Source organism: Volvox carteri, assembly GCF_000143455.1.
Source record: "Volvox carteri f. nagariensis unplaced genomic scaffold VOLCAscaffold_11, whole genome shotgun sequence".
Classification (NCBI taxonomy): Eukaryota; Viridiplantae; Chlorophyta; class Chlorophyceae; order Chlamydomonadales; family Volvocaceae; genus Volvox; species Volvox carteri.
In genome coordinates, this window is record NW_003307554.1 from 1,764,230 (window position 1) to 1,783,268 (window position 19,039).

Sequence of the window (19,039 nt, forward strand, 5' to 3'; positions counted from 1 at the left end):
TGGCATCTGCAGAAACGTACAGGCTAAAACAGAGGTGCTGATGGCGAGGGACGGGATAGACGCGATACATTAAGGACCTGAACTCCATAAAATACGCAATCACGTCTTCAGCACGTGCTAGGACGAGTGTATGTAGCAAGCGCGGAATTCAGGGGTGTCTACCAAGAAGCTTAGGACAGGCACGTGCAGGTAACGGGTGGGCAAGCTGGAGCTATGAAGTCATGTAGGATGCTAACTAGCTATCATAAGTACTTCAAGGAGCCGAACGGTTTACGGTGCTGCATGCACGTATGGCACACATCGTACTGTTTGCAAGTACGGAAGAGGTTTGGGTGGGTGGTCCTGACTTCAGAGAATATTTCTTTACATCCCCCGTCCAGCGCCAGTGTCCTGCCTTGCTTGATGTACTCTAATCTTGCCACTCTGGGGAATATGGGCATCAGCAACAGGAGATGCCGCCATTCCCCAGCGTGGCAAGGTTAGGGTTGCTGCATTGTGGTTGCTGCAATACCATACGGTATGCATTTTCTGATCGTCCTTGCGGTTCCCTTTTTGCATGGGTGACGGCCATGGCCTAGGCTGTATCCTGCTACAGCAACAGTACGAGAACAGAAGGCCTTTACTAGCTGCTGCATACCGACTATAGCCACAGGACTTGAACCACGCCGGGCACGCCGCTGTCGACAATTGCTTCCCGTTCAGCGAGAGCCAACATAGTTTTGTATAATCGAAGTCAATCACTTTCGACACCTATTTCACGCTCTCTTAATATAGCTGAGGAGGACTGTGTAGGGACGTGTTGTAGTGTCTCTAGCATGTATGCGTCGCTTGTTGCAGATTCTGGGACATTGCTCATGGCTTGCATTTTACCAAGGGCCTACCGACCTCAACGTAATGAGTGCAAGCGCACAACTTTTGGGGACCACCCCTCAAGCCGGAGCATTTCCTATTGTATATTTTATTAAGTATATATCCGTATATATCGGTAGTATAATATCTTATCATTCTCCCCTTGGCGAGCGACAAGCCCGTCCATCCGCGTAGGGCCCTCGCTGTCTCTGCAGCAGGGACAAGCGAAGCGGCATTGACGCAAGATTACTTCACCTTTAAAGCGCAAACACCAACCAGCTGTTACAGGCCCTTGTTAATGCGGCCGGTTGGGATCTTTCAAAGGGCGATTTTAATCGACAGCTGGAACCTGGAAGTTTATCCAGCAATGTTAACAAAGGTCCGTGCAGCCTTATTAGTTTTGGGTGCGTTTCACCTGCTACAGACTGATAGTACTCCAAGCGTGTTTGATTGTAATTTCCACGGCAAGGAGGAAAGATGTTCCCCAACCCTGAACGTATTGTTGCGCAGACAACCCTGGTATTATTACTGAAGCGGTTGTGACAACAAAGCTGCATTGGTGGCCCCTGCAACAGTGGCACCACCAGCGATGTCCGTTCCGCACGCTGTGCAAACCAGTGTGCCGCGGGGAACCTGCCTCCGCGGGTCCAATCCTGCTCAGATCGCAGCATCTGTGGAGACGGTAGCCGAGAAGCAGCAGCGCGTGAAGGCAAGGCGTCTGGAGGAGGACGAGCGACGACGTGCGAAGCTCCATGCCGACCTTCAAGCCAAGGAGGATAAGCGGCGCAATATCGAGGCAGCAAAACTGCAGCAGCGATTGGGAGGAGGCCACGGTGCACCTGGACGTAATCGTAAATCTTCGGCTGCACAACCATTTGGTCGGCCGCTCGTGGCGCCCAGCACGGCCCGCGCGGGACAGAAGCGTGGAAGGTGTTCCCCTGAATTTACACCAGCAAAACCCAAGCGACCTAAAGTCGAGGCGGGGTGGAGGGGCCCAGTGGAGGAGTTGGGTGCCATACCCGCCTTGGGTCGCAAGGCAGGCCCACAGACCTCAGGAGGGAGTTTAGCCGAGCCCATCAGTGTGGGTGCGGCTGCAGCTGCAGCAGCACCACCACCACAACTACGAAAACAGCCTACTGTTGAAGTGCAGATTGCCAGGGTGGCTGGTAAGCCGGTGGGCGGCGGGGCCCATGGTGCGTACACTAGCCGGAGCAAGCTTCCACACATGCAGACATTACGGGATGTGCGAACGGACACTTTGACGGAGTCGCGCAAGCGTGCCGCAGTGAGAGTGGCTTCAAGGGCAGTTGCTCTTTCTCCCCGAGCTCCGAGCTCACGACGCGTGCTACATCCAGCTGCCAATCCGCAGGCGTCCCCTTCGGCAACAGCAGCAACACAGGCTCGCGGGAGAGGCACGCGGCAGATGCGTGACTTGGAGGCTCAGTTCGGCTCGCTGGTCATGCATCCCAAAGCGAAAGCTGCCACGGAGCACGGTGCCATAATCCTACAGCGCAAAACACCAGCCGCAGCTGCCATGGCGCTGAGACGGTCTATTGCCGCACGTGCAGCCAACCCGCCAATAGTTCTCCAGCAGGAGCTGCCCAAGCTCGCGACCACGAGGGGAGCTCACGAGGCAGTTCGTTGTTCGTCACGGGTTGCACGCTTGCGGTGCATGCAGCCACCAGCTGCCAATGCAAGTGCGTCACCTTTGACGGCAGCAGCAAAGAAGCGGGGCGTGAAGGAGCCACAGCGTGGCTCCAAGGCTGCATCAGAGAGTGTGGTGACCATCGCGCCTGCACTCACCACTGGTATCGCGCCCGTAGCAGAAACGCCCGCGGAGATGGGGCAGCCTCGCCCATCTCAGCGTCAGCAGCCCGTTGCAGGCGAGGTGGTTGTTGACCCTTTGCATGTGAGCACATCTTTGAAGCAGCCAAACCGCTTAAGCTGGCAGCAGGGGGACGCCAAGCAGCCGCCAACGGGATCTTCTATGGACGGGCACTCTAGCAAGGAACCGAGCGCACACGAGCCGAAGAGTACTTCAGCTGGGGCGAGTGCTAGCTTTTCTGTCGCCCATGCCTCGTCCTCGCTAAAAGCAACAATAGAATCGCAGGATGGAGTTGACCCAACAGGCAAGGGTGATGTGCCAGGAGCGGCTCCAGCATCTGGCTTGGAGGGAGCGGGCCCTGCCGAAAAAATATTCCCTTTTAGCGCCGACCTTAATGAGCAAACGTCGCCGATGATGAGGCATTTCGTGCCAGCGGCTGGGCATTCCGCAGCTGCCTGTAGGGCTACAGTCGAGGCGGCACCCCCGGAGCCGGCGCGCGACAGGAAGCCACAGAGGTCGCCATTGCAGGTGCGGCTCCTATTCACGGATAACGCAATTCTTTCCGTGTCCAAAGCCCGCCAGATGACACGGCCCATCTCGTGTCACCGCTCATTTCTCCTTCATGTGCAGGCGAAGGCCCTTGGGGCCGCTCTGGCTGCAGCCGAACGCCAACGCCAGGTGCAGGTTGATGCCGGGCCCAGCAATGCAGGCGGCAAGTCAGGAGGTCCGGCGCCATGCTCGGTGCGGGTAACACCAACGAAGTCGGCTGTACAGCATGGTGCCACATGCAAGACAACTGTCGGTGTCATCCTTCCGGTGGCCGCGTTGACTTCCGCACGAGACAAGCGAAATGGTAGGATTGCCATGCACCCCGCATGCTTGCCTTTGCATTTATGTGACTATGGGCTGCACAGACATTATCGATTGTTACACTCATACCTCTGCTCCACCTGCTGTGCAGATTGTGCTGCTGGAACCGTGGAAGCTGTGCTGCACGGAAACGTCAAGGCAAAGGCAGCCTTCTATGAACAGAAGAACGAGCAGGCTAAGAAAGCGGCAACGGAACATACTCCCCTTCGAAAACAGGCAGTTGGCGCGACTGCAAACCCCGCATCGGGTTACAGAGCAGGATTTATGGGTCTCAGTCTGGTCAAGACCCCTGGACCGAAGACTGGCACTGCCAAGACCCCCGGACCGAAGACTGGCCCAGTGGCCAACAACATGGTCTCCCCCGCTGTGCAGATGCAGATTAAGCTCCTGCCCGCCGTCCACGCCCAGTCTGCCGCTGCGGGTCCCGAGGGCTCCAAAGCTGCTGGCGCTGCACCAGGCTTGCCCAGGCCGAAGCCAGTGGGCGTGGTGCAGGCAAAGCAGGCGCCAGTCGCGGCTGCTGGTTCCCAGAGGGAGGGTGGTGTAACGCCCGGAGCTGCAGACCTTACGGAGGAGGACCGGCGGAATGTGCTCGCAATTCAGACGTCGCCCTATGTCATGCAGATCAAGCCGCGGACGCCCGCCGTGACGACCGCTACTAAACCCCTTTTTAACTATAAGATCTCAACATACAGGTGCTGTGGGTTGTGCACAAGTCGTCCTTGTCGCATTCCTGCATGCGGCTCTTCACCGGTTACCTGTCTGCATGCGTCTCCAGGTTTATAGCTTGATCGCACTGATCTGCAATTGTTCCCGAGCATGGCCGCCAGCTTGTGATTGCGCCACAATGCAACGCAACAGTTGATGAAAGCCCGCCTCATTTGCGAAGGACGGGGCTCAAATCCGAAATGTGATTTGTGGAGGTTGAAACCATTAGCATCGTATCTTAGACTGTACTGCCTTCCCCATTCGTTAGGTCCGACTCGGATTCCGACTCCTGTGACGACGAGGATGGCCCTGGTCGCCGGTGCAAGCCGGTGCCTGCATGGGCAGCGGAGGACAAGGTCTTGCTCGCGGTGGATGCCCAAGCCGGCATGAATGCTGACGCCATCTTCGGCAGTTACCCCAGGACAATCGACGTCGTCAAAGTCTTTTCCAACATGCCCCCGCCGGGCGACAAGGATCCTCGTGGCCGGCCACGGCGTGATTACCGGCGGCGAGGAAGCAGCGGCAACTGGGAACTTGACATGTTTTGAGGAACGTCCCGGTGCGTGGTGGTTTAGTTGAGAGCTGACATGTGTTGCGTTTCCTTTCTTTGGCTGAGCGGTTTATGAGCTATGTATGGACATTGCGCTTCCCAACTGAAATTCATGCTCCTGACTGGTTCGTTCATGGCCTCGTTCCGGCTGCGAAGAGATCTGTGTCACATGTTGCAGGCAAGGGGCAGGGGGCGAACATGGCGGATAGTGGCAAGGCGGGTACGATAATCGCAGGGGGAAATACCATGATTCCAGCGCCTAACAAAGCACCAAATTTGCGAGGTTGGCGAACCGGCGTCGACACGCGTACTGTCCGGGTTGGATGCAGCTTGCATTTTAAGGACTGCTGCTTGTCCCTACGACACCTTGCCGGTGGGCGCGTTACATGTCTTGCAACTGTGTGTGGCCTTCCTAACAGGCGAGTAGCGTTTTTCACTATCATCCTACGACCTGTGTCGAGTTAAACTCCCATATGGGCCCCATTGTCACGAAGCTGTGTAGATGCATTTGTTTTGCATGGTGGTCGCTCGTTTGCTTTTGCAAGGTAACATTTTGTAATCTGTCTGTGGGTTTCAGCACTGCAAAATGTGTTGCAAGGTTGTAATTTAGTAGCAAAAATATTTTTGTTCGGCGTAACGGTTCAATGGGCGACCATTTCGCCACAGATAGTATTGTTCAAGCTGCGACGGTTTTGATTTTGGGCGAACATATGTTGACGTGCCACATGTACCGTGCCACATGTACTGATGCCGTCTCAAGGTATGGCATCAATAACCACATTTCGTTATTCGTCATTGTCGTGCGTTGGGCCTGTCATGCTTGAGCATTTCGGAGGAACTCACAAAGCTGTGCCAAGCCCTCACGTGTGACAGTTTGGGTCAGGGGAGAAGAGGTTTGGTCACGGCACAAATGAACTTCAAGTTGCCGCGCAAGGCAAGAACCGAATTCTGCCGCGCAAGTCCGAGTCTATTGTGGAATTGAAACGCTATAGAGACACCAAGATTCAGGTTTTATCATTAAGCCATTTAGGTTGTGTTTCCAGTGCGGATTAACGTCGCGGATTTACCCTCTGTCCTCCATCGATACTTGCTCAAACGGCTAAGTTGTTGGCAAACTTACCTTGCCTTTTCGGCCTTTGGTTCCCTTATGGAACGAAACTATGCGGTAAGCTCGTACAAAGGACTTCCGTGCCCTAATCCCTGGCCTTAACCCGCACTGGAAATACACCCTTATAGATTGACCGACAACTTTGAAGATAGCTATGATGTCTCTAGGATGTTACCAGCTAGGACACCCCTGTTCCTCAGGGTCATGAGCATTTTGACTCGCTGTGTTAACCGACTATCAAACCCTGATGCTGGCCATGTTGCCCGGTCATTACGGACGTTACAGTGAACCCGACCAGACCACCGGTGCTGCCCGGCCTTGTTTACTGTATAGGCAAGGAAAGGCCCGGAAAGGTACCACCAAGGCGAGCCAATTACCGGACAGGATTTGGCCAGAGACAGGCACCACCATCAGGCATCGACCACCGATGTCCCCACCCCACAGACGACATAAGCTTCACTTGGAACGGAAGCTCAGAGCAGACCAGTCGGTTACAGAGGTAACCGTCAAAAACCAATATAAGCCAGGATAAAATGGGACGTTAGTTACCCAAGTAACCTTATCACGCCTAACCATTAATGGGATCAGACAAAACCAACCAGGCACGTATAAATTTACCACTTACAGCCCGGGGCACTGGGTGGCCATGCCGACCTAGTTCATGTCGGAGCAGCCCCAGTATCGAGAAGGCATAAAGCCGTCGCCAAATCCGACCACCTGACGCATCGCTCGCTACGCCACCGCCTTCCAGGAACGAGTCTCTCTCATGTGTGCCGCCATAAACCTGCGCACCGTGTCCGCGGCTCATCGCGCACGAAATGCAAGGCGCAATACGAAATACAACGGAGTTCGCCGTACTCGTGAAATGCCAAATCCTGGTTGCCAGGAAAGGCCTCCAATGTGCATAAAATGCAGGTAGCCATATGACATAAGGTAGAGAAGGATTGGGAGTGCGGCAGCTGCCGCCCACACCAGCCATTTCCTCTGTTTCAGTTCTCCCAAAGTACATAACAGGCAATTTGCAGCTGTAAGCGAGGTCTCCAGCGTTTGTTTCCAAGCGCAGTAGCTCGCGCCACAATTGCTGTTCCCAAGGTCCGAACCAGCATTTCTTAACCACCATCCGAGGGGTATGGCACATTTACGCCCTCGGCTTGCCCAATTTGCTAGGCCGAGGAAAGATATAGTACGTGTACTAGGAACCACTCTCCCTGCCAAACTGAAACAACAATTTACTCTAGGCCGACAACCGGCAACGGAAATACTCACTATGTCGTCGTCACACCGCTCTTCCATGTCTGCCATAAAAAATGCCAAGATAAATTGAGGGAACGGGTCTTATGCATATGCAAGAGGAGGTGACGTTCGCCTTCACACGCATAGTCAGTCCTTAGTGCCAGTTCTCTCCCCCGGGTGGTGTGATGGGCCGCGACCTGGCGAAATACGACCCAAACCCGCCCCGCCTCGGCGCGGCGGGTCGCCTAGGCCGGTTTCCGTCACGGGCAAGGCGTGCGTCTCGTCCAGAGTTAGGCCGTTCAGGTGCGACTGGCACACCATGCACGCCACTAGCATTCCCACGCACACGCCGAACATGACGGAAAGCGGGAAGTGACTGACCTGAAGTTTGGGCATACAGGGATCCCGAGGTTAGTGCAACAGGGATTTTTTGTAAGCTTGCTACGTAAGGGTGCAGCTTGAGTCGCAGGGACCTGTGGGACAGGTCATGCATCCGAACTAGCAGGTCCGCACTTTGGGACCTACTTTGTACAAAACCAGGCACACAAATAGGTTCAGCGGTATTCGGAAGATGTTGATAATGGTGGACCGAAGCTCTTCCGGTACGTATCGTGCACGGAGCGCCATCATGGAAGGCCAGAAAACTCCAATGCAAGCCTCGAAGCCACAGAAAGCGAGTAACTGCAGCTTCCCCGATACTGATATGCCACCAGCACCATTATCCACTAACGATGAACCTCCTGCAAAGTTTGCGGCGCGGCGAAGGCAAAACACTAAGCTCCAAGGTGTACCGTACAGCAGCACGCAGCAAAAGGAGCCGTAAAGGAAGGTCGTCAGGTCAATAACAGCAAACTCGTCCATACACCAAGCCGCAGGCTTACCAAGGGGCAACGCCATGGGCAGTTTCCATCACTGTGCCAACACAACAGCTCCTAGGGCGCCACAGGGTTAGGAACCTCTGAAGCGCGCACTATATGCCAGCCGAAATTTCTCCAGGCGCGACTACAAGAGCTCCCACAACCTTCCAGGAACATAACCCACCGGAGCCCGGCTCTCTCCGTTCCATGTGGAAAGCAAGCGGCACCGCTAGGCTCAGCGCACCGAGGCCATACACGAGCCCCATGTAGTGTTGGGGGCTGTAGTGTCGAATCAGGATGCTTGTTGCAGCACTCCCCGCCTACGAACCAGGGCCGACAAAGAGACCTTTTTGAGACGATTTTGTTTTCCGGGAGGCCACACCTTCGTTGCATTTCCTGTCTTTGCAAGCCCCGGGGACCCCGAGTGACACCGTGAGGCAAGTCTCAGACAAACGTGCGCATCTGGCCTTTAGGGAAAGAGTTAGGCATGGTGCCCATAGTTGTTCATATTGTCGTCGCCAAGGCGGCAATCGGGTAGGTGTCACCCACGCAGCCAAAGCGGTCAAAAACCGCACAACGTGCCGTCGATTCACCATGCAGGCCGTCATGAAGCAGGAAAAGACCAAGCCATGTGGAACCTTCTCGCCGTTAGGACTGAGCGCGGGCGTCCACAGGAAGACAAACGTGTACAGGGACGCCTCGAACATGGACTGCATCGCGCCGAGCAGCGCGACGCGCGGGTCTGCAGGGCAGCAGATTCAGTACAAGCCCGGAACACGACCGCACAGAAATCATCAAGCAATGGCATTTTATAGCAGTTTGGAAGAACCCATGCACCAGGGCCAGCCAAACAGCCTTTTCAAGTGCCCATGCGAAGATTCTTGGAGCCCTGGGAATTTTAGCACTGGGATTTTACTCCAATGTGCACAATGAGTACTTGGATGGCAAGTAATCGCGATGATCGAGGGTTGGGATTCCCGCCAGCGTCCCAGCGTGGCTCCGATTCTTGCAGATCTTGGCGACTCGTGTTGCTGCGCGCCTACGTGCATTAAGCCATCCTATAAAGGTCCTTACCCACGTTTTCCTTGTGAATTACTTCGGACAGCCCTAGGCTGCTGGCAATTGGGGGCTCCTATGGGTCCGTTGCACCCTTGGAGGGTGACGCAACTCCAGGAGGTGTAACATACACACACACACACACACGCAGACACTACCCATGTCATCAAGCTAAACATTTACCCCAAGCATATAGCACACCAGTCTGCCACAACCAAGAAATCAGATGAGGACATCTGAACACAGCAGCCGGGGGGTGCGCAGCTTACCCGTCCATATGGCGGTCCAGCCGAGTGCCAACTGCGCAATCAACGAGCGGCGGTTGTTGGGGTTGCCATAGTTCTCGTCCCACGTTGCCAGCACCAGGGCCCCGCCTGCCAGCATGATTACGATGGCCGCATCGAAGGGTGCCACTGGCCCAAGCTGTAGGTCCTCCACCAGCACATTGCCCGCGAGACCAGACAGAATGGCCACCAGCCCAGCCCCCAAGAATACCGCCTTGGAAAACCTATCGGGTGAGACAGGTTGAGCGCAGGTCATAGGGATCAGAGCCCACGGGTAGTGATGCCGTCAAGCGCATACAGGATGCTGACATGGACATGGAGCTGGTTCGTGTGACCTCTGAAACGACGTGATGTTGCTGATGATGATTTTGTGTGGGTGCGGCCCGGGCCTCCAAAGATGTCGGCACGGCCACAGCTGCCGCGCCTGGGTTCCCAGGCTTCCCACCACCTCTCTTCAGTGAACTCAGTTCCCAGCTACAAACCCCGTCCGTGTCGCCTGGCCCCCTTCAGTGCCGCTCACGTGTCCGCCAGCAGCGCCTCTGGAAAGCCCCTCCGGTTGTGCTCCGCCACAAGCCAGCTCTCAAACACGGAGAAAAGCAGGCTGGTAGATATGCCGCCCAGCATCCTTCCTGACATCAGCACCCAGTATCGAGGGCTGTGCTTGGTGGCACATGAGAGGCAGTATGTGACCACGTACACCAGCGACGCACTCCGCCGCCCGCTGGGGAGCGTTTTGAGGGGGGGGGAGGGAAAGGGAGTCAGCCGGAACGGGAGGAGCTCCCGGAATGAGTACATGTTCAGAATCCCGTTACGATAAAAATTGCGCAATCAGCTGTGCAGGCAAACGGATATCATTGCGTGCTGTCTGCCTACCTCCCCGCCAGGAAGCGTGAGAAAGTTGGACTAAAAAGCGGCCCGACAAGGATAGTAATAGCGCTTATATATACTACTGGTGCCGTGGTGCGGCTGATAGTATTGCTGCTGCATCAGACCCCTGCTTTGCGGGGCTAGGTGTATTGCGCCCAAGGGCAGGAATTCCGCTGCGCCCGGCCATATGCCTCACATTATGTCGGCCAATGCGCCGACTACAGTGCCGAATACCAGCGAGCTTCCAAATCCCATTATAAAGAAGTGGCCAATGTCGCCGACCGTGTAGCCGTAATGTTCGTACAAGGCATAGATGTAGGGTCCCTGCAGCCAGTCACCCGCTGCACACAGGAATAAGTTCTACTGCATTTGCACTTCAAAATGTACTGTGCACGACTGAATGCCCAGTAACCGTTGAGGCCAGGTAGGCAAACAAGTAACGGCGCCGAGCCTACTGAAATTTTACATGTACCGATGTTGACTAAAAGAACAGTTGTGGCGCGCTTAGTAATAACTAACTTGAGAACCTACCAGAAAGGGTTGAAGCAAAGCCCAATTGCGACAGCGGAAAAGAAACAACGGGCACCACTTTGCGTGAAATCCAATCAGCTATCACTCACCCATCATAAGGCAAAAGACCAAAAGATAATTGGATCGAAAAACCCTGAAACGCTTCTGCTCGTCAACATTTTGCAAGGTCGCGGTTGGGCTGAGCTCCTCAGTGCCCGACCTAAAATTTAACAGCACGGTGACCAGCACTAGGCCAACGAAAAGAAAGACGTAGAACCAATCCATTTCATAGAGGCAAGAAGCAGGCTACAGTGATCAGTATAGCGCTCAAGCCCAACAAACGCCGCATCGCAGCAGATCTGCTTGTGCTATCGTAGACGATTTGGCTAATGCATTTATCCGGAAGATAGGCAGCTTGAGACGCAAGCAACAGGTGAGTGTGACGCACACCATATTTGCTAAATGCAGGGAAAGTTATGTTGCATGATGTGTAATGCAAGATGTGACATATGGCTGAAAGGTTGTAGCAGCAGCGAACTCTCAGCTTGGGTGCGGGTTCACCCGCTTACAAACGGGTACGGAATGCCCAGCTCCCCAACGGAATGCACGAAGGGAAATTGCGCGGCAAGATTGAATGAAGAATGTATTCGAGACGATACGATATGTGCAACCATGCGTTTCTTGTGTTAAGCAGCTTGAGCGCGCTTGCCGTGCCAAATAGTCCCAAGTAGCTCTATATGCACTCCGTACTACGTGTATATACCGTCCAATTACAGCCCCTTGACGCCTTCCTTAAACGCCGGGAATCAAGCGAAGCAGCGCCCCAATTGTGACAGAACGACGATGTAGGTGCAAGCTACTTGTGTTGCAGTACACTTCCTAACCGTAGCTGGCATCCTTCGCCTGATTAAGCAACAACACCGTGGTGGCTCCTCAGGTGCGCCACCTGACCAGCGTACATGTCAGCATTGCGCTCGGTCCATACAACTGTTTCTGGTTACTGGCAAGCGACCAACTTCCATCAAAGTTGTTGCGGAGCCTCACTGTCATCTGCGCAGCTGTACTGGGATCTTGGTTGGCCGCTTGATTACAACGATTATTCCAACAAAGAACATCCATGCCAACCAGTAGGAGGTTGCACGCAAAAGCATCTCTCTGTATCCACTCACATAACAAACGTCTTTGCTCGTCTAGACAGGGTGGCTCCCGCTCCAGACCACATCCAAGCGTTACAGGTAGTGTTGAGCGCTCTGTGCATGTACCCCATTAGCCTATAGGGAGCCATACAAGTTGCGTAAGAGGCTGCACGACTTCTGTACGGCATCACAAGGCGATCGAGACGTCCCTTCATTATCCCACGTGCCCCATTCCAACGCTCCAACCGCCTCCCTCCGCGACTGTTAATCTTCCGCAACCTGTGGGCAGCGTTGAACACCATCCCGATGATCGGCTTGGCAAAACCCATATAGCCCAAATCCTTAATCCCCGTCGGATTATCAATTCCAATCTCCCGCGAGTCACACACCTATAAAAGGGCTTCGCTGACAGCGGTGTCGAAGGAATTTGAGTTGAGAAATGCTCCATGCATTGTTCGAGGAGAAAGGTTTGGTTAATAACGGAAAGGTTTATTCCAAACTGCAAATGCCACACCCAAGACCATCAACGCTTTTCCGGCGGTGGGCTGCATATGCTTCACTGCACACAACTCCTGAAGAGCACACAACTCCTGGGAGTTACACACTGACAAAGCTCACGCGTACCTTGTCGTCAAGCATCCCGTTATGTACACACTACAGAAATCGTGCGAGCCGGCACCGCCTCAGCTGAGAAGCAGTTTCAGCCACCCACGTACGCCTCATATCTCATAGTTCGTCCAACACCAGCCCCACGTTTGCCTCATATCCCATTGTTCGTCCAACACCAGCCCCACGAAAAAATAACTAGGCTCTCTTCCCTCTCCTTTTCAATCTCTTGTGCTGTGCAGCTCTCTACTAAGTGGCACGCAGTGTAAAGTCCTTGAGCCCTCGGCTCGTACTGTGCAGGTTTTCACCAAACCTGTAATGTAATACTAACACATCAGCCCCGCAGTGTCGGAAGAGCCTGTCCCTTGCGAGGAGATAGAAACCATGGGATTTGTGCCTCTATGTACCTGAACATTGCGATGACCATAGCGTCCCAGCGCGCGGTCTATTTCATGTACGAAGCAGCCCGAAAGGTAAAGTTTCTGTTTAGGGATAACCACTGCCGTGGAAAGTCCACTGCTTTGTGGTGTGAAATTGAAATATGATAACGGGATTCTAAGCGGTAACGTGACCTAGCAGTTGGTTTAGGCTGGCCTCCGTCTCTCGGTATTCCGCTTGGCTGTACAGGCAACCGTGGCCAACTGTGCGTACGGAAACTCAGAAACTTCTCCGTCGGAGGACTGTCTATATAGTTGGAATTTGCTGCGATGCATTTATCATGATGCACCACGAAACGGATTGTGCAGTAATGGGCAAAACTGATGGCCATATCAGACGAGTAGTTCCCCTAATTTGTTAGGCGCAACTTCATGGCCGTTAATTGGGGTGCTTCTGATACTGTTTAATCTTTACAAGGAGGTCGCTATTCGACAAAGATGGAGACCGCAGCACGCCACAAGCGGCTCTGGATGGAGGTGAGGCAGTTTACCAATGGTTGCAGTGATGTACGCGATACCTGCACAACGTTAATGTGAAGAGCTTTACTTGACAATTCGGAAACTGCACGCAGGTTTGTACGCAGGCAATCGCCATCGGAGCCATGATATGGGGGTTAAAGATTTGCCTTGCGTACATTGATCCATATCGGGAGCAGCGAGAACAGGTGGGGTGGATAGTCATGTCGTCTGGAGCGCTAAGTTGGCTGTCGGCGTGCTGAGTGGCTCCGACCGCTCGCCTCCAAGCTAGAACTTTCATACCCGCAAACTGATTTTATGACAGGCAAAGAAGCGAGCTGCATTCCTCAAGCAGCAGCTAGGCAGGGCCCTCGAGCTTAATGAGTTCGAGCAGTTGTTGGCCGCTCAAGTTATTAATCCTGAACATATCGAAGTGGAGATGCAGGACGTGTCAGGCCTTGAAAGCATCGTTGCTGATCTGGTGAGTATGTGAAGGCCTGGTTGAATGTTACCCTGAGCGACCCATGGGCTGATCCACCGCTGTGCCGTGTGTGGTTGTTACAGCGGTGCCGTGTTATAGCCTGTCTTGACCACAAACAGGGAATTTCTTGCCGCAGGAACTGTAGTATGGCTACAGTGAACACATTCCAGAACCTTTAATGCCCCTTCAGGTCTAGTGGGCTAGCCTGTCTGTAACCGCTCTTAACGTCCTGTTACAGAGCATTCTGTTACGTAACATGCGCACATCTCGTGTGCTGATACAAACATATCGCGCTATGGCACACTTCGCGTAATGACCTCTACACACACGTTTGTGACCCACGCACGAACCAGTTGATGTGCAAATTAGCAAGCTGCACCTGCGCCGGTTGTGTTGCAGACAATGCTGACGCTGCGCCCGTTCTTGCACCGTGTCTCCTACCATGACCTCAGGAGATGAAGCTGCTGTACCCGCTCATGCATCCTCACCTCTATCGCACGACGCTGTGGAAGCAGACCAAGGGCGTTTTGCTGTAAGCCAGGTTGCCGGTCGTGGATGCGGTGTGGCGGATAAGCAATACGGCCCAGCACGGGCCATGGGTAGTTCCTGGGCAACCAACCGGACGATTGGCCGTTTCGTTGATATGCTGAGTGGGGGAATCTGCGCTCTTGGAGAGGTTGCGACTCGGAACCACGCTATGGAGAAGGCAGGCACGCGCATATTGTGCACACAGTAAATGCCCTTATCTCTGCTATTTTCGCGGATGAGTTGATAACACCTGGTGAACCGTTGTTGCAGGTACGGGCCGCCAGGCACGGGGAAGACCATGTTGGCCAAGGTAAGGAAGGGGGATGGGACTTTAGCCACCTTACCAGCTTATTAATTGCCTAGTGGACATGGTTTCTTAGAGCTGTGCTACAGGTGATGCCGCCATCCTGCGCACCGGTTCCTTCTCCCCATCCCTTGCTCTAAACCTCCCTATCAGATTGCTGCCCCGCCCAAGTGCAAGCGCAGTCCGCGTAGTATATCGGACCATCACTATGTTGTATCTGGCGCGCATTTTGTTGTGTAGGCCCTGGCTAAGCAGTCCAAGTGTTTTTTCCTGAACATCACGGCGTCGTCCATCATGAGCAAGTGGCTCGGAGACGCCAACCGCCTGGTTCGCGCCGTCTTCAGCTTGGCGTCGAAGCTGGAACCCTGCATCATCTTTATTGGTACGTCAGGAGCTTACAGCAGCACTTCAAGCAACCCCGCAGAAGCAATACTCGTGGCCGCCACGTGGTTTAAATCCTGCTTATCCTGCGAAGGCTTTACTAATATAAAAATTATTTTAATTGTGGAGTAATGTTAGGCGCTCCACCAATGGTTCCTGGTCGGAATATTCCTGGCGCCCTTTGGCGACAGTGATTAGAACTGTCCTCTCCGACCCCGCTCACAGATGAGGTCGACGCGATGCTGGGCAAGCGCGGCAACAGCAGCGAGCACGAGGCGATGCTGCAGGTCAAGACGGAATTCATGCAGCTCTGGGACGGCATGGAATCAAGCCGAGGCCAGGTGCGTGTGGGTCATCACGCCTGCTGGACACGGGACGTTTACGACACTGATTGGCCGGTGTTCAGGTTTTAGGTGTTGAATGTCTTCCCAGGTACGACTCGTTTACGCGAAGCCTTCGTCAGCTTTTTCGCTCCTGTAACCTCACACCGGACCGCACCGTGTGCATTCGAGCAGGGCTTAGGGTTTTTTAAACAGTACATAGTCAAAGTTTGCTGGTTCGTGCGTGCTGCGGAGCTCAAATCGTATGCCCCTGTTAACCCCTTATTGTGCTGACAGCGCGTCGTGGTCATGGGGGCCACTAATCGCCCGTGGATGGTGGACGAGGCGGTTCTGCGGCGGTTTACCCTGATGTACGAGGTGAGCCGCTCTTTCCAACCACGTCTTCCCCATAGCCTCACGCGGCATCGAAGCTCCCGGCCGTTTCGATTGTCTTGGATATCCTTCATGACAGCGAATCGCACCCCGCACTGAAAAACATCATGGCTTGTTAGATTCACAGTCGGCATGCCAGGTTTACCCTTCGCATTCTAAGTGACCCTTCCATTATACAGTTACCCTAAGTATTGTCATGGTCGAGGTTAAGTCCCGGGCAACTGTTTCTTAAGCTCCGTGGGGCTCGTTGCGCACAAGAGTTTGTCGCTGCATTTGGTGGAATTGTGGGGGGCTCGCCCAGTCACTTGGCCGCACCCGGCCCCGGCGCAGATCGGCCTACCGAACAAGGCTCAGCGCAAGGCAATCCTTCTGGGCTACCTGCGGAAGCACAACCAGGAGGTGCCCAACAGCGTTGCGGAGGAACTGATGTCGGCAGGGCCGGCACGCACGGCCGCTAGTAGCAGCAGCGGCGGCAACAGCACAGCCCAGGCGGTATCCGCGGCTCAGAACGGCGGCACTGCTCACGGACCCAGCGCACTTGACCGCATCGCGGATATGGCGGAGGGCTTCAGTGGGAGCGATCTGCTGGAGCTCTGCTCGCAGGCGGCGCAGGGGGTCCTTGCGGAGCACCTCCAACAGCAGCAAAGCGCGTGAGTACAAAGAGGAGGTCGAGGAGGTTAGAACACATTCCCACGTTCCTGACATGGCGTGAAACCATTTCAGTTAGCCTTGGATGTTGGCGGGTCATCCCGAGAGGGATGTTAACGTATGTGCGCATATGGCTTCTCCCGTTATCGTTGGCGGCGAGGTATTTTGAGTGTCATATGTGATACTACATCTCCAATCAGATCCGTCTGCCAAATACACTGCTTTTCTGACTGCCGCTGGGTATCGTCCTTTTTATGCCCAAGATGCATAGGTACTTCTTTTCGTCTTGTTACAGATTAGGAGGCTTCTGGGCCAAAAGAACTCATTTGGATGGTCATGTCTAGGATTAAAGACCATACAGCACCATCCACCGTTACCACACTGTACTACGCCATAGTGTGGTAATCTGCGGTTGATCTGTCTTTTAGCATCCCCCCTCATTATGTCACCCGAACAACCGTAGAGAGAGGGTTCAGCAATCACCATTCCAGCATGCGAATCTGTTCATCAACCGTGACCTATACTCCACATCTCAGCAGCTAGCCATAATCTCACGTTCCCGACAATGTCGGTGGTCTACCCAGAATCGAATTCAGGATCTTAACCGCAAATTCAGTAGTGTGTTCACACCGGACCATAGGTACAATAAGCTAACTCAAAAGTACTAATATGCCAACTGTTATCCCGACTGCAGAGATCCACTTCCGTCCTCGGGCAGACAGTCTCTGAGCATGAGGCCGTTGTGCATGGCTGACTTAGAGGGGGCTTTACAGCATGTACGGCCATCATTGCACCGGGCGGACGAATACAACAAGGTGAATTCATTAAGGGCTGCAATGTAACTGTCGCTATCTCACATATCTTTTCTTGGACTGCTGCGCTCAGGTGATGGCATCCGGTGGTGGTAGTGGAGGGCCACTGTCGACAGACATGGCATCTATGCTGGCCTTTTTAATGCAGCAGATGCGTGGCTAAAACAACATTGGAAATGCTGTGTTGATATAGGAACGGCAAAAGATTGCATATAGGTTATTTCATCTGTTACATAGTCTTATTTGATCCGTGTCGGTACCAAAGATCTGGCCAGCTTGGGGCCAATGCAAACACGCACATCGAAAATTGTAACGAGTCAGAACGGGCAAGTACGTTGCCGGATCACAATGCTATGACATGTCGAAATCATCACCGAGTCGTATGCCCCGTCGCATACGTATATATACTGTCAAAAAGATATGTACTTTGTTCGTTTAAAATTAAAAACAATATAATTGCATTGTTGCGCGATATCATATGTGTACAATCCGAATTTACACGGCAGCAGTAGCCTTCTCAGCAACCGGCGCTGCGGTGCTGCACTCCTCTGGTACCATGCCCAGCGCGACAATGAGCATGGCGTTAACCGTCGCTGTCATAATAGAGCCAGCAATCATGGTGCGCACACGGTGCTTGACCTGGCCGTCTGCTGCGTCAGCGGTCAGAGAGTCCATTGTCAAGAAAGCGTCCGACGTTTGGATGTACAGAAGAGTGGCCTGCAATAGGAACATACAAACTTCAGTATCGTACGATACCGTAGCGAATTATGGACGGAGATAGAAAATGACGACGGTTCCGAGATCACTTACAACAGCGAAGAGACCGAGCCAGGAGAGGCGGGTCTTGGCGTAGGCACCAGTAACAAGCGCAATGCCAAGACCGAAGATGAGAACAGCTTCAAGGCAAATGATAAACCTGCGATGACACGACAGCATCGGGTATCTCCGTAAGCGCCGCGTATACCAAGTCCATTAAGAATACGAAAGAATTTACCAGTAGTAACGGAAATAGCTCATGCAAGGAAGGCCGGTCGAGAAGCCATTGATGCCGGCGAGCGCTATATCCCAGCCGCTTGTGCACTTGTCCTGAACCGACGCAATGCCGGCAAGGGAGACCGACCTGGAAGCACGAAAGACATTGGTACCACGTCAGCAAAATGTCGCACAAAGACCCTGATACGCCACTAACTTGTCACTGCCGTTCAACCAGAACTTACCAGGTGCAGAAGACAAGGGCCGTCAGGCCCATGACAATTGAGTTTGAGGCCATCCTGAAGGAAACAGTTAATGGAGCGCCGTCAGGCTAGGAGTGGCATTCGCTGTCCAGCTTCCGGAAGCGCATGGAAGAACATAAACAGGACGGCAACCGGCTATACCATCTTCCAAATTTGCAGGACAGACAAATGATATGAATGATATATACCCCATTAGAACTAAGTAAGTTCGGTCTGCACCAAACTCACCTGCAAAACTTGTTTGACCAGGAAGTCGGTGCCGACTGCTTCGATGCTCTCTGCTTTGAGGAGGGCTTGCTGTAAGTAATGGCAGGCAGAACTTTTTGTGTAGATAACAATGAAACTTAGCCCAATGCAGGGCACGCGGCATTTTTATATCTCCTCGTCAGCCTATCCTGTCGTACTTTTGTGCCGGTGCCAGCTGGCATTAGCAAATCAAATTTTAAGCTCCACACTTTCCGTTAAAACTTCGCATGCCATATGAACATTTTCTGAATTTATCGGACAGCGCCTTTCAGTAGTTCCTTGCCGTTCAGTATGAAGATGGAAATTATGTAATTGCTGACAGCGGCAAGTGTCAGTAAAATC

General features: G+C 53.6%; 3 protein-coding genes across 3 annotated transcripts; 2 read left to right on the plus strand and 1 right to left on the minus strand.

Moving 5' to 3' along the window:
* Positions 1–1,216: 1,216 nt before the first annotated feature.
* VOLCADRAFT_89192 (uncharacterized protein) lies at positions 1,217–4,797 on the plus strand (the record flags this gene model as incomplete). Its single annotated transcript, XM_002948697.1, has 8 exons — positions 1,217–1,228; positions 1,511–2,023; positions 2,219–2,411; positions 2,568–2,758; positions 3,136–3,202; positions 3,305–3,352; positions 3,636–4,236; positions 4,518–4,797. The coding sequence occupies 8 exons, from the start codon at positions 1,217–1,219 to the stop codon at positions 4,795–4,797; spliced, it is 1,905 nt and encodes a 634-aa protein (XP_002948743.1).
* Positions 4,798–7,287: 2,490 nt separating this feature from the next.
* Positions 7,288–10,999, minus strand: VOLCADRAFT_58628 (uncharacterized protein; the record flags this gene model as incomplete). The annotated part of the gene is made up of 8 exons (XM_002948832.1): positions 7,288–7,521; positions 7,666–7,865; positions 8,182–8,317; positions 8,591–8,739; positions 9,323–9,561; positions 9,858–10,058; positions 10,401–10,545; positions 10,825–10,999. The coding sequence occupies 8 exons, from the start codon at positions 10,997–10,999 to the stop codon at positions 7,288–7,290; spliced, it is 1,479 nt and encodes a 492-aa protein (XP_002948878.1).
* A 2,184-nt stretch (positions 11,000–13,183) lies between these two features.
* VOLCADRAFT_73960 (uncharacterized protein) lies at positions 13,184–18,282 on the plus strand. The gene is made up of 14 exons (XM_002948698.1): positions 13,184–13,370; positions 13,466–13,558; positions 13,675–13,830; positions 14,283–14,362; positions 14,629–14,668; positions 14,903–15,044; positions 15,269–15,384; positions 15,661–15,741; positions 16,087–16,184; positions 16,290–16,406; positions 17,099–17,219; positions 17,290–17,923; positions 18,026–18,133; positions 18,213–18,282. Exons 1-12 carry the CDS (start codon positions 13,332–13,334, stop codon positions 17,377–17,379), a joined length of 1,173 nt encoding a protein of 390 aa, XP_002948744.1. The 5' UTR covers positions 13,184–13,331; the 3' UTR covers positions 17,380–17,923; positions 18,026–18,133; positions 18,213–18,282.
* The last annotated feature ends 757 nt before the right edge of the window (positions 18,283–19,039 follow it).